The following is a 12,631-nucleotide window of genomic DNA, read 5'->3' on the forward strand; positions in this document are numbered from 1 at the left end:
GAGAGTATTGGATAGAGGCTAACTAGATTGTAATTGGTCTTTTAATGCTCATCCTTGTGTTTTCTAGGGACGTGATCCAACCTACAATGTATCTAAAAGCCAATTAATAAGCTGCTTCACAACAGGTTCAGCTTCCTTTATATTCCTAGTAATGGGGAAGGAAAACATAACCACCTGTAGCTAGTCTAGGTATTCTTCGGAAGGTGAATAACCTGTACGTTCCCTCTTCCACGAGAGTACTGGACCCAGCAAAATTGCACAGCCCTGGACCAGGGGTCATCTGCGGAGGACTCAGTAAAGTCTTCATCCTTCAAGGTTGGGGGTGGAGTGAGTAGAAGAGAGCAATGAGTGCAAAGGAAGGCTAGTTTAAAAACAGAAGAGAAAAAGGAAGCAGGGGGGAAAATAGGCAGGGAAACACATGTCAACGGAATGTAGAGAAATCCCTTAGGGGTGCGGTCCAGGAGGAATGGGGGGGAGAGCCCAAGCCACGGAGCCCCCTGGCGAGAAGAGACCGAATGCCTGACGCGCTCACGCTAAGCTTCCTGGCCCTCGTGGCACGGACCGGGGCCCCGCGCGATCCCCCTGTGCGCCCTGGAGACCTGGAGACATAGCTACGGAAGGACCGAGAGCTACTGGCATCCAGATTGGCGAAAAATAGGGCGGGGAAGAGAGACCCTAGAGCTGCCTCAGGTGAGGGCGCTCAAGGCACGCCCCCTCCCCACCCGGTGCATCCCTCCTTGCCCAATTCCCGGCGCTTATTCCGTTTTCCTCCCCTCCTTCCCGGGGGTGCGCGTGATCCGCCCCCCAAGCCTCTCAGTGGCGGGCGGGCGCGCGCCCTGCCCTCCTCTTCCCCTCCCCTCCCCTCTCTTCTCCCGGCAGAAAGTTAGCAGCGGGGAAGGAACTCGGGGCTGCAACAGTGTGAGGCGACGGCAGCAGAGGCAGTGGCTGCTGAAGAGGCAGCGGCGGCGGCGGCGGCAGCGACTAAGGAGGAGGCGGAGAACACGGAGCTGGAGACGGAGGCTGGAGCAGGTGCCGCCGGCAGCGCAGGGAGTTTCGTGCGCCCCCCTCAGTCCCCTTCTCAGCGGCTGAGGGGGGGTGGTGGGGGAAGCCCGGGGCCAACAGCCGGGCTCCGGGGGCAGCGTCGGGAGGGCCATGCGGCGGGGCTCCCCCCAAGTGCAGCGGGACAGCGGCGGCGGCTGGAGGAGCAGCCGGGGCCGGGGGCGCATCGGCGTCTCTCCATGCAACCCGGGCGGCTCGGCGGCGGTGGCGGGGGCGGCGGCTGAAATCATGTCCGGGCAGCGCCGGGGGCTGCTGCTGCCGCCGCCGTTGCTGCTACCACCGCCGCCACTGCCGCGAGCGGGGAACCGCGATGGCCCAGTGGCCCGCGCCGCCGCCGCCGCCGCCCACTGCCTCCTCTAAGGGGCCCCCGGCGCGCAAGCTGCTCTTCATGTGCACCCTGTCTCTGTCCGTCACCTACCTGTGCTACAGCCTCATGAGCTGCTACAGTTCTCTGCAGTTCCCGCTGGCGCTGCAGGAGCCGCCCGGCGCCGGGGAGCCCTCGGGCGGTCCCCCTCCCAGTCCGCCGCTACTGCCCTCCCTCCTGCCTCCCCGTGTCCAGCTCGGCCCCTCGCGCCCTCCGCCGCCGCTGCCGTCCCTGGGAGCGCTGGCTAACGCAAGCCGGAGGGAGCCACCGGACTCCCCTCAGGCCCCCGGAGACCACTGGGGACTGGGCAGCAGTGGCGGAGAGGGGGCAGCCAACCGGGACACTTGGATTCGGACCCCCTTAGCCCCCACCGAGATGATCACGGTGCAGAGCGGGCTCTTCGAGAGGGATCCTCATGAGTCCAGCACCACGGACGAGGAACTGACCGGCCGGAGGGGAGGTAATAGTACCAGTGGAGGAGGGGAAAAGGGGGCCCCTGGCCCTGGCACCACTACCCCGGACTATGGAGAGAAGAAGCTACCGCAGGCGCTGATCATCGGGGTGAAGAAAGGAGGGACCCGGGCTCTGCTGGAGGCGATCCGAGTGCACCCAGACGTGCGGGCAGTGGGCGTGGAGCCGCACTTCTTCGACAGGAACTACGAGAAAGGGCTGGAGTGGTACAGGTAGGGGTAGGGGTACTGTTAAGGACTGGGTGAGACGGGGCGGGACTGTAGAAGCAAAGGAAGCCCGCTGACAAGGTGATGGGGATAATGTAGGGAGAGGAAACAGCCCCTTCTCTGTCTAAAGAACAGTCATCAACTTAAGGACTCACCCCTTTTCCAGGAGTTCAAGAAATGTGCTTCCTTAACCTCTGTTAAGGAGCAGATTCAATCTCACTGGGTTGCCCTAGGAAGTGGCACTGGATAATCCCATCTCTGGAAAATTAAGGATCCTTTGATTTTGCTGCGAAGTGAGGAAGGCTCCCTCCACTCGCATCTCGGCTTTAATTCTGCGAGGGTCAGGGCTGTGAATAGCTCGGGCAAAGCCCGAGGGTTGTAGTTGCCAGCTTGGCTAGTGCTGGGATTTTATTGCGCCCCCCCACCCCCACCCCCTCCTCCCGGAACCAAGAGTTTCGGGCGCTGTTCCTAGCGTCTCTGAGGACAGCAGGTGTCTCTAAAATCAAGGCCCCCTTGCCCTTGGCTTTTCCTTGCTTTCTCTTTTCAGTGTTTAATGATAAAGCCTTATTGTGGAATAGAGCTTAAAAGACTGGAAACGCAGAAAGGCTTCCAGATTCATTGGGATCTTTCGAAATTCTCCCCAGACACGCAAGCACCCGAGTTAAGGAAAGGCACAACTCAAGGTTTTTATAGATCGATTGGAAATAGAAAAGATGCTACTGAGAATACTGTATAGTTCTGGCTTTCTGTTGTTCAGCCCCTAGGGCCATTCCCTCTTGTCCTCTTGTGCAGAACAAACGATGTATTTATTTTTTGCGTTAGGGTGCACCAATTTCTGAATGGCATATGTTACCTATGAGCTTTTGTGTTGTGCACCTGTGCCCTTTTATGGGCTCCTTTCCCACAGATGGAAGCCCCTGTTATATGAGACTTCATATAAATTACTTTCTGTTGGTATCAGCCAATGATAGAGATAGATAAGAGATGATGAGAAAGTTAAGTTCAGGTAAAATAAACACCCCCTTTTTTATTACTGCTGATTCCATTCAAAAGAACATCATCTGTTACAGAAACCAGAGAGGAAAATAGCCTTTTTCTTTGTTCCTCTCCTTTCACCCTGTAAACAGGAGATCTGAATGGCTGGCTCCAATTCTGTTACATTTCTATAATTAATTACAATTGTCAGATACAAACACAGGCTTGTCAGCTAAAGGGATGCTATCTTTTTAAAGAAGCAGTAAGTGAATAAGGAGCATTTATTTCTTGACAGGTGACTTTGGTGTTCTAACAAGCATTCATCCCAGGCACTTACCCCAGCTTAAATTAGGGATTGTGGCATTTTTTTTTAAAGATACAACCAAACTTTTGAAGTGTATGACAAATGTGTCTGAATTGTGATCAATTTATTCCACTTTTGAAAATATGCTGCACGTTCTAAGAACTTGTGAGGGGTACATTGATATGCAAACATTCTGGTACATTAAACTGAAACAGCAAATGTGTCTGTTAATGTCTTGTCAGTTTCAACAGAAATAACTAATTGGAATATTTTAGGAGGCTTCAAACATCCCCTTCCTATCAAAACATAAAACAGCAAACGTCTAATTTAACTGGGGAGGGGGGAACAATATTTACTATATTCAGAAGCCAAGGCTTCCAGAATGTGATGGTCATTAAAAAGGCATTAAGAAGATTAGCCAGATATCAGCCAGCCAAGAAATTAAGTGCCACTATGGCTGACCCCTAGAATTTGGGGGTGTTTGAATGAACTACAAGTTGGTTCTGGAGATGGCTGGTTTCTTTTTGATATTGTTTCATTCTTCTGATGTGTGAGGGGTTGGTTGCCTTTCTTTGCTTTTTTCTTCTCCCCCAGCTGCAGTTTAAAAGAAAGCTTCTTTGAATGGGGGCCTTTAGTATTTTAGAAACTGGGTGTACATATGTATGTATGTATGTCTATGTATGTGTACATATATATAGACATACACACACATACACATATACATATACACACATAGAGAGAGAGAGGGAGTGAAAAGAAAGAGGAAGAGAAGAAGAGAGAGGGAGAGAGGGAAGAAGAGAGAGAGGGGAGAAGGGAGGAAGGGAGGGAGGGAGAGAGGGAAATATAGAGAAAGAAGTTCTGGACTAAGAAGTATTTTATGGTTACCCTAGGGAACTTTAGCCAAGTGGCAAATAACCAATTGGGGGGAAGGCAAAACAAAGGCCAAATTTTTTCATGTATAAATTACTGTGCAAATACCAGGAAAGGGAGATTGAGTATATTGTTATGCCTGCTTAAAGTTTCAGCAGAGAATGTATTGGTCTGAGAACAAATTTAGAAGTATGAAGAAAGACTTTTAGTTTGGGGAATTGTTCAAGATGGGTTGTGACATGTGATAAGATTTTTCTACTTTTTCCAATGCCCAGAACATAGGGAAAAGGGTGAGTTGTTATTTCAGGTTTTCAGGAAATGGTAGCTATTCAGATTCTACTGTTGGGATTTTTAAAATTGTTTTGATACTTAGCTTTTCCTTAGTATTGTTGGGGGGCAACAGTGATATTGCACCAACAGAGCAAGACCGGCATAAATCTTTTTTGACCATCTTATATTATATCCCTGATGTCTAGTATGTCTTTCATGTAGACCTGAAGATGAATGATAAATTTTGGTAAATGACAGCTCTGAAACTGGGACTCCTTTAAATCTAATATAGGCTTATTTACTACACAGCCTCCTAAGGGAAGACGGGACTATATGCTTTTCCTCTGCTAGCCTGTTTTGATTCTACAATTCTTCTGAAGAGTTTTTCCTTTCCCCATTTAGTTGGAACATTTTTGGCATGGGAGTTGATGGTGTTAAGCCTTTTCAGAGAGGGATTTCCAAATCTGGCATCTCTATACAGAAACCTGTGGTCAATCCCTCATTAACTCTTCCCCCTATTCTTCCTCCATTTCTGGATAGTGGATAATAATAGGAAAGGAAGCAGAGGAGCATCATTCTTATCTTGGCAGACAAAGAAACTGAGGCCCAGAGAGAAAAAGAAATCTTCAGGGGAACCAGGAATAGAAATTGTGGCTTATGATTTCCAGTCTGGTTCACTAATCTATTAGATTGTGGTATTTATAGCAAATGTAATGGTTTCTTTGCTTGCACCTCTTATCTTTTTTGGAATCTTACAGCACCATTTACCTAATTAGAGAGACATCTAATTATAGGTTGAGTTCCCCCAACCTCCTTTCTGTTTTTATGTTTTGCTTCTATCACTTGTTAATTCTGTGGAGTGTTTCTTGTTTTTTTTTATTTTTTTATTTCAGAAAAGGGAAGTAGGGACACGTTAATGGTTGATCTCTGGGTATTTTTTTCCCCTTTAAACCCAGCTGAAAGGTCCTACTATTTTTATTCTCAGAATCACTCGCTCTTTTTGTTTTCGATTATGCTGTTAATTTCATGCATTCTTTGAAAATCATGGAGCTTGAAAGGGAAGGACCTTAGTAACTCTGCTCTGTAATGCTAATATGGGAAGTGACATTTTTAGTCTAATCCTTTCATTTTATAGAGGAGAAAACTGAAGCCCATTGAGGGCAAATGTCTTTCTCAAGCTTCCTTAGCTAGTTAATAGAATTGTTCTAGGGTCATTTTTCCCATTAGCCTCTGTTACTTTGGTATTGTATGAGGGGATGGTAGACTACTGAATTATGTAACAATCTAAGACCAACAGAGAAGTGCCCAGAGTTCAAAAACAATCTCTAATGCTTCCTCTGTGATCGTGGGCATGGGATCTTTCTGGGTTTCAGTGTACTCATATGTCAAAAGAAGGGTTTGGATTGGAAATCCTTAGAGGGCTCTCACAGCACTGGTATCAAACTCAAATAGAAATGGTTCTTGTCAAGCCACATACTGACTTGGAAAATCACAAATTAACATTATCTATGTTGTATTTTTTATTTTATTTTGTTAAATATTCCCAAATTTTAATCTGATTCACTCTGTATGTGGGAGGTTTTTTGGGTTATTTGCTGTAGTGGCTGTGAATTTGACATTTCTGCCTTAGAGTACCAGAGCTATGATCCAATTGAATTATTTTTCATAGATTGCCACAGCCCAAGGATATTTCATAAAGATGTGTTTAAACAATAAAACAAACACAAAGGATAAAACCTAAATCTTTCAACACAAACCTGTTGCTTCTGACTTCTAGAGCTTGGAACATGGACTTTCTTTTTGGTTCTGGGAACAGATGGAGGCACAAATAAACAATGAAGAAGCAATAACTTATGAATAAGGGTATTCTGTTGCTCCTTTCCCCAAACTATACCATAACTGCTCTGCTTTTCTTTGATTTTTACTCAGTTACTGAATGAAAGGAAATACTTATAGATGGTTCAGAAAGGGGTCAGACGACCTAAGTTCTAGGGTTTGACAAACCAAAAAGTCACTCTAAGTATTTTCACCATCTGTAACTCATGCCTAAATCCAACTGACTGAGAAATATGGCTTCATAAACATTCAAATCAATTGTATTATCATAAAAGCATGGAGTTTTAGAGGTTTTGATTTTGATTCTGTCATTGATTAATCTAGCCAGTGTAGTCTGATGGAAAGAAATCCTGGATTTGAATCATATCTCTTTAGTACTAGCTCTGTGGCTAGAAGCAAATCATCTTGCCTCTCTGGCCCTCAGTTCCCTCATCTGTAAAATGGGGACAAAATTACTTGCACTTGGGGAAAACCTTAAACTGCTTGAGAATTGTGAGCTCTCTGGGCTTCAGTCTTCTCATCTGTAAAATGGTGACAATGATGCTTCTCACAGCATTATGAAGAAAGCCTTTTAATAGTATTAAAGTCCTGTAGAAATGTGATTTTTTTTTTTTTCTGATCTTATAGCAGTGGTTTCATGGGATTTTTTTCCCAGGAGTTCTTATGTGTTTCACAAGGTTTTTCTTCTGCTCTTACTGCTCCTAAGAAGAATCTCTGTTTTTGAGAAACAAAGGCAGGCATGAAGCTTTCTTGTACAAGGTCTTTGAGTACAAAGGCAGGAGTGTGACAGTTAGTACTGTGATGTGATCGAAAGATTAGAATTCTCCTATAGTACCTCCATGTCTCAAGGATATGGCCACCAGAGGTCCCCCATTCTATATGCATAGAGAAGCAGCATGTTTTGGTGTAAAAAACTTGGGAATACCAATTGACCAACCTAGCTCTACTATTAACCTTGAACAAAACATTTCTCCCCTTTTGTATGTAACCCCAATTCTAATGGACTTTGGGACTGATGAATATATATGTATATTGAGAAGGTTGGATTAGATGATCCTTAAAGTCCCTTCTGTTCCTGATAGGCAGAAATTCTCCTAAAATTTTTAGGATCAAGGTATCAGGTTTCTTATTTCTAAAATGAAAGATGATTTTTATGGCCCTAACTCTCAATTTTATGATCTTAGAATCATAGAGATCATCTAGTCAAACCCCTTCATTTTACAGGTAAGGAAACTGAGGTATAGAGAGGTTAAGTGATTTGTCAGAACCCTGTAGCTAGTAAGTGTCTGGCAAAACTTGAATCCAGGTTTTTCTGATTATAAGTTCAGTTCCATATCAACTATGTCATGCTGTTTCTTAGTAAGGTTAAATATAAAAATCTTTATCAGTGTTTAAGAAACAACAACTTCACAAGTATAGAATGAGAGAGATGTGGTTTGACAGCAGTGCTTGGAACAAAGTGTTCTATATGAATTCCAACCAGTTGATTTCGTTTGTAAAATATATCACTGAGAACAATATGCAGTATTCCATATGCAATGTGATAAGGGACAGCAATGTCAAATATGCTGAAAATATAGTAGTTAAGTGAGAGGCTTGAACCCCGTGACCTATGAGGACCTTTCTTGCTCCAATCTATCATAATATGAATTTCTTCCTATTAGATGTAAATCATCATTCTAAATGGTTTAGATCTTTTTTTTTTTGGACCCCAATTCTATGTGATGCATTAGATAGCCATTCCACCATTTTGTCATCCACAAATCTGATAAACATTGAAGTCATTGGTAAAAATCTGAATAGCACAGGACTGAGGACAGATCCCTGTTTAAACACTTTAAAATCATTACAGAATGATGTCTCTCCCCTTATCAAAGTTGTAGTTTATGTTATTTTTATTTCACTGTTCTAATATGTTTTCTTACATTTTCATGGGGATTTTGTGAATAATAGTAGAATGAAGAGATATTCCTCAAATATTGTTGCAACTAAAAAAAAAACCTTGATGTCATTAGGAGCAACATGGCAGCAGAAAAACAAAAAGAAGCCATTTTTCATTTGAAGTAATGCATGTGAGAAATTTCTTACTGAACTCATTAATCACAAGTAGTCATCGTTACCACCAAAATAACTTATTTTATAGAATATTGTCTTGTGGTGGTGGAAGGTGCACTGGATTGCATGTCAGGGCATGTGGATTTTACCCTAGCTCTGCCTGTAGCTAGCTTGAATGATCTTGGGCAAGTCACTCCCTTCTTTAACATAGGTTTGTTGGATCTGAATAACATGTAAGATCTCCAAAATAACTATAATTCTGTGACAACTTCCAGTAGAAGAAGTATAGGTTTCTAAAATAGTTACATCAGCACTAAAAACCATTGAAGAGAAAGTTACAATATGTTTCTCATTTTAAGACAGTCCTGTATTTCAAGAATATGTTTGAATGGGTGATTTCAAAACCTGAAGCAGTTTTAAAATAGCTCTCTAGAGAAAAACCAGAACTGGATTTCAAAATTTGCTCTCTTGTAACATTAGCAGGTCTTGGGAAAGATTTAGGTTTCTCCAGGTAAATCCAAACAGATGGATTGTTTTAGGAGAGCCGTGGGGAGGTTTAGGCTCAATCTCTTGCATTTTCTTGATCATCAGAGGCGTTACTAGTCTGGCTCAGATGCATTTAGAATTCCAAAGACATGTTTATCCTCTAGTTTTTCTACTGAAATGGTCTCATTTCTGAGACTGTGATAATGTTCATGGAAACACTTAAAGTTTCATATCTTGTGATCTAGTTGTATAAAACAGTATTTTCTTATCACCTACATATCATGGTGGTAGAGCTATTTTTTCTCAAATGAACTGTGTATTTAAAGGAGGAGAAAGAATTTAAATGAATAAAATGATTCTTTGGGTTATATTTTAGAAAGTTTACAAGACTTCACTCTTGTCTAATAGATAATATAGCCTTTGGATTTATTCAACCCCTTCTTTGGCAGATTTTGACTTAATTCTTAGGTTTCTGTGGCATAACAAGATTGTCTAGAGATCTTGGAAGGTAAAGAAAAGCCATATCCTTTGAAATAATAGCTGGGCAAGTCTTCAGATTTCTTGGTGACTAAATCTTTGTAGTGAAATTTCCAAGGGTCAAGCCCTCACCATCCCAGCCGATCTGTACTTTATATGATGATTTTGGTCAACCATCATCAATGCCTTTTTATTGCCTCTAATCTGTAAACTTCTTGGTTTATTTTTTTAAATTGCATTTAACCAGGCCCCAGTCTATTGTCCCAGCCTCAATGGATATTATTCCCTTGCTTTACTCTGTGAACTGGCTAGGCAGACTGATCTTTGTTCCTCACACATGACCCTTCAAGTCTTGTCTCCACGTCTTTACATTGTCCCATTTGTACAAAATGCTTTTCCTTTTCACTTTAGTCCTATGAAACCTCCAGTATCATCTTTCCTTATTCCTCCAATTGCTAGTGCCCTCCACCCCAAACTACTTTGAACTGAACTATTTTGTATATAGTTATCCTTTTCACATTATGGGGGTTGGGGATATAGCACCCCTGTGATCTAGAAAATCTGTGTAAGATTTTTTTGGTCCTTTGTACCAGAGAAAAAGTCTGAATTACTATAGCATTAAAATATAAAATATGTAGATATTAAGCAATACAGTACATATACTTCGTATATTTCTGAGTTTCTCAATTTTTTCTGTGTTGTCTGCTGACCTTCACATGTTGTCTACAGCTTCTACTAAACTCCCCCTAAATTCCCATTTAATTTCTTTTGTCAAAACACCATGTGTCAAAACCACAGTGGGAAACAAAGTCATAGCCTTTTCTGTCTCTGACATCTGTGGTTCTATAACTCTTTATTGGGATTCTGAAATGTACATAGGAACAGATACATTAAAGAAAGCCAACTGTCTATCCATCCATCTATCCATCCATTTTAGAATTCACTAATATTGGCACCAAAATATATTTTGATAAAAAAATTCATTTACTTTTCATAATGCTGATACTTAATAAGTAATTTCCTATTAAGTGGCTACTAGTTACTGATACTGAATTTGTTTTTACTCTACATTAAATGTAAGTGTGTAGTTTTTTTGGGGTTTTTTTGGTCTGTTTTTTTCACAACATGACTAATGTGGAAATGTTTTTCATGATTATACTTGTATATCCTATATCAAATTGCTTACTATCTGAGAGAGAGGTAATGGGAAGAAAGGAGGGAGAGAATTTGGAACTCAAAAAAGAATATTAAAAATTGCTATTTCATGTAATTTGGAAAAATATTCAAAAAATAAGAGAGAAATAGAAAAATCACAAGCTAGTCACAAAGCTGTCTCACAGATTTCTTATTTGCTCTTACAAATTTCTTGTTTGTTCTCTAAGATATCTTATTTACTTATATAATTATCTATATTCTTACCTTTCTCTGAGTAACATCTCAAATGGATAGTATGTGTGAAAGTAATTTAAGTATCTAGATCCTGGGCTAGTGTTGCTCTTAATAGCTTAGAAATTCTGCAGTCAGTTTTGATCAGTTCTGTCTCCAGAAGTGAAAGCATTTTTCATTGAAAATGTATTGGAATTGTCCTAAATTGTTGTATTGATCAAAGTAGTTAAGTCTTTTGCAGAAGTCATTGTTGCAATATTGCTTTTGCCGTATACAATGTCCTGGTTCTTCTCATTTCTCTTTGCATCAGTTCATATGAGTCTCCTCAGTGTTTTGGAAGCCATCTCATTCATCATTTCTTATAACATAATGGTATTCCATCACAATCATATAGCACAACTTTCTTAGTTATTCCTCAATTGATGGGCATCCCTTCAATTTCCATTTCTTTGCCACCATAAAAAGAGCTGCTACCACTTTGTTATTGTGATCTCAATTTCTAAAATTCCCCTGAAACTCCTATCCCTCTATCTCTTCCCCTGTCCTATTTCTAAGTTCATTCTTTGTTTCACCATTACCTTCAGTTCTTCTACTTTTTCTTTTTCTTCTATTATATCAATATTGCTTTGTTTACTTTTTTTGTCTTGACTCTGATTAAGTTAAACTGATTGATCAGTTTACCTATATACAACCCTCTCTCTTGAATCCCCTTTCCTTTGTTCTATTCCTGCTCATGATTTGTCAAACTCCAACCCTTAGAATTGTTGCTTTTCATTTATTTCTCTGTTTCTACTCTTCTACTGCTAAACACTATTGGAGAAAGTTACACAATTATACCGACTTAGTCCACTACCAATTTATACTATATAATCTCAAATGGACCCTTACTTTTATTTTACCTCTTTTGTTTTATCCTGATTCACTAGTTCCTTTTTCGCGGTAGCTGTTCTAAATCTTATCTTTTACCTTTTCCTTCCTCACAGATTTTACTTCCCACTTTCTTGCCAAAAAAAAAAAAAGACCATCCACTGTGAATTCTGTTTCCTCTCCCCCTTCACATCTAAAACATCTCCATTCCCTCTTTAGAACATTATTCAATCAGTAAGTTTTAGAAATAGCCATGGTCTTCATTACTGTCTCCATGTAAGCACAGACCACCATGTTTGCCCACAGTATTGAATTCTTCCAAATCAATTTCACTTTAATGAGCATTATCCTAAAGGCAAAGGGGAAAAAATTCAGCAATAGTGACTTAAAGAACAGTTACTTACTGAGTAAGAAACTCCCAGGATGTTTATAAAATTCAACATGATTGTAATTTCAAACTGCCAAATTTATTTTTCCTCTATGGAACGTTAGTTGTTTTGGTATCCTGTGTTTCTTTTCTTGTGACATGTAAATAACAGATTCTCTTATATTTATATTTTATATGTATATCTTATATGTATATTTTATATATACACACATATACACATGCATATTTGTTTTCACACATGCCTACATATAGTTGTGTGTGTGTGTGTGTGTGTGTGTGTGTGTGTGTGTGTGTGTGTGTGTAAACTAGTGATTTCATCAGTGTAAGAGTCTCTGATAAGGAACTTCCCTTAACATGTCAAATCTGCATCTGTTTTTGAATTTATAGTGTTAAGATAGTTGCTTAGGAACTCTAAGATGTTAAATTACCTACTAAAGTTGAAATAACACAGATAGAATGTGTGAGAGGTGGAATTTGAACTCAGATCTTCTTGTCTCCTGTCCAGCTCTCTGTTTCATCTGTTGATTGATTGTTGTCCTTTTCTCTCCAAGAAAAACAAAATGACATCATTATGTTGGAGTCAAGGTATAGTGTGTCTGACTGTGGTCAGTCAGAAC

At 41.2% G+C, this 12,631-nt stretch overlaps 1 protein-coding gene across 1 annotated transcript in view; it reads left to right on the plus strand.

The window, feature by feature from the left end:
- Nucleotides 1-1,288: 1,288 nt before the first annotated feature.
- HS3ST4 (heparan sulfate-glucosamine 3-sulfotransferase 4) overlaps nucleotides 1,289-12,631 on the plus strand; it is a 445,963-nt gene continuing 434,620 nt past the window's right edge. The window contains exon 1 of the mRNA XM_051988217.1: nucleotides 1,289-2,106. Within this exon, the coding sequence (XP_051844177.1) occupies nucleotides 1,370-2,106 (737 nt within the window). The 5' untranslated portion in view covers nucleotides 1,289-1,369. The remainder of the gene's footprint in view (nucleotides 2,107-12,631) is intronic.

The sequence above is a fragment of the Antechinus flavipes genome, chromosome 1 (assembly GCF_016432865.1).
Source record: "Antechinus flavipes isolate AdamAnt ecotype Samford, QLD, Australia chromosome 1, AdamAnt_v2, whole genome shotgun sequence".
Classification (NCBI taxonomy): Eukaryota; Metazoa; Chordata; class Mammalia; order Dasyuromorphia; family Dasyuridae; genus Antechinus; species Antechinus flavipes.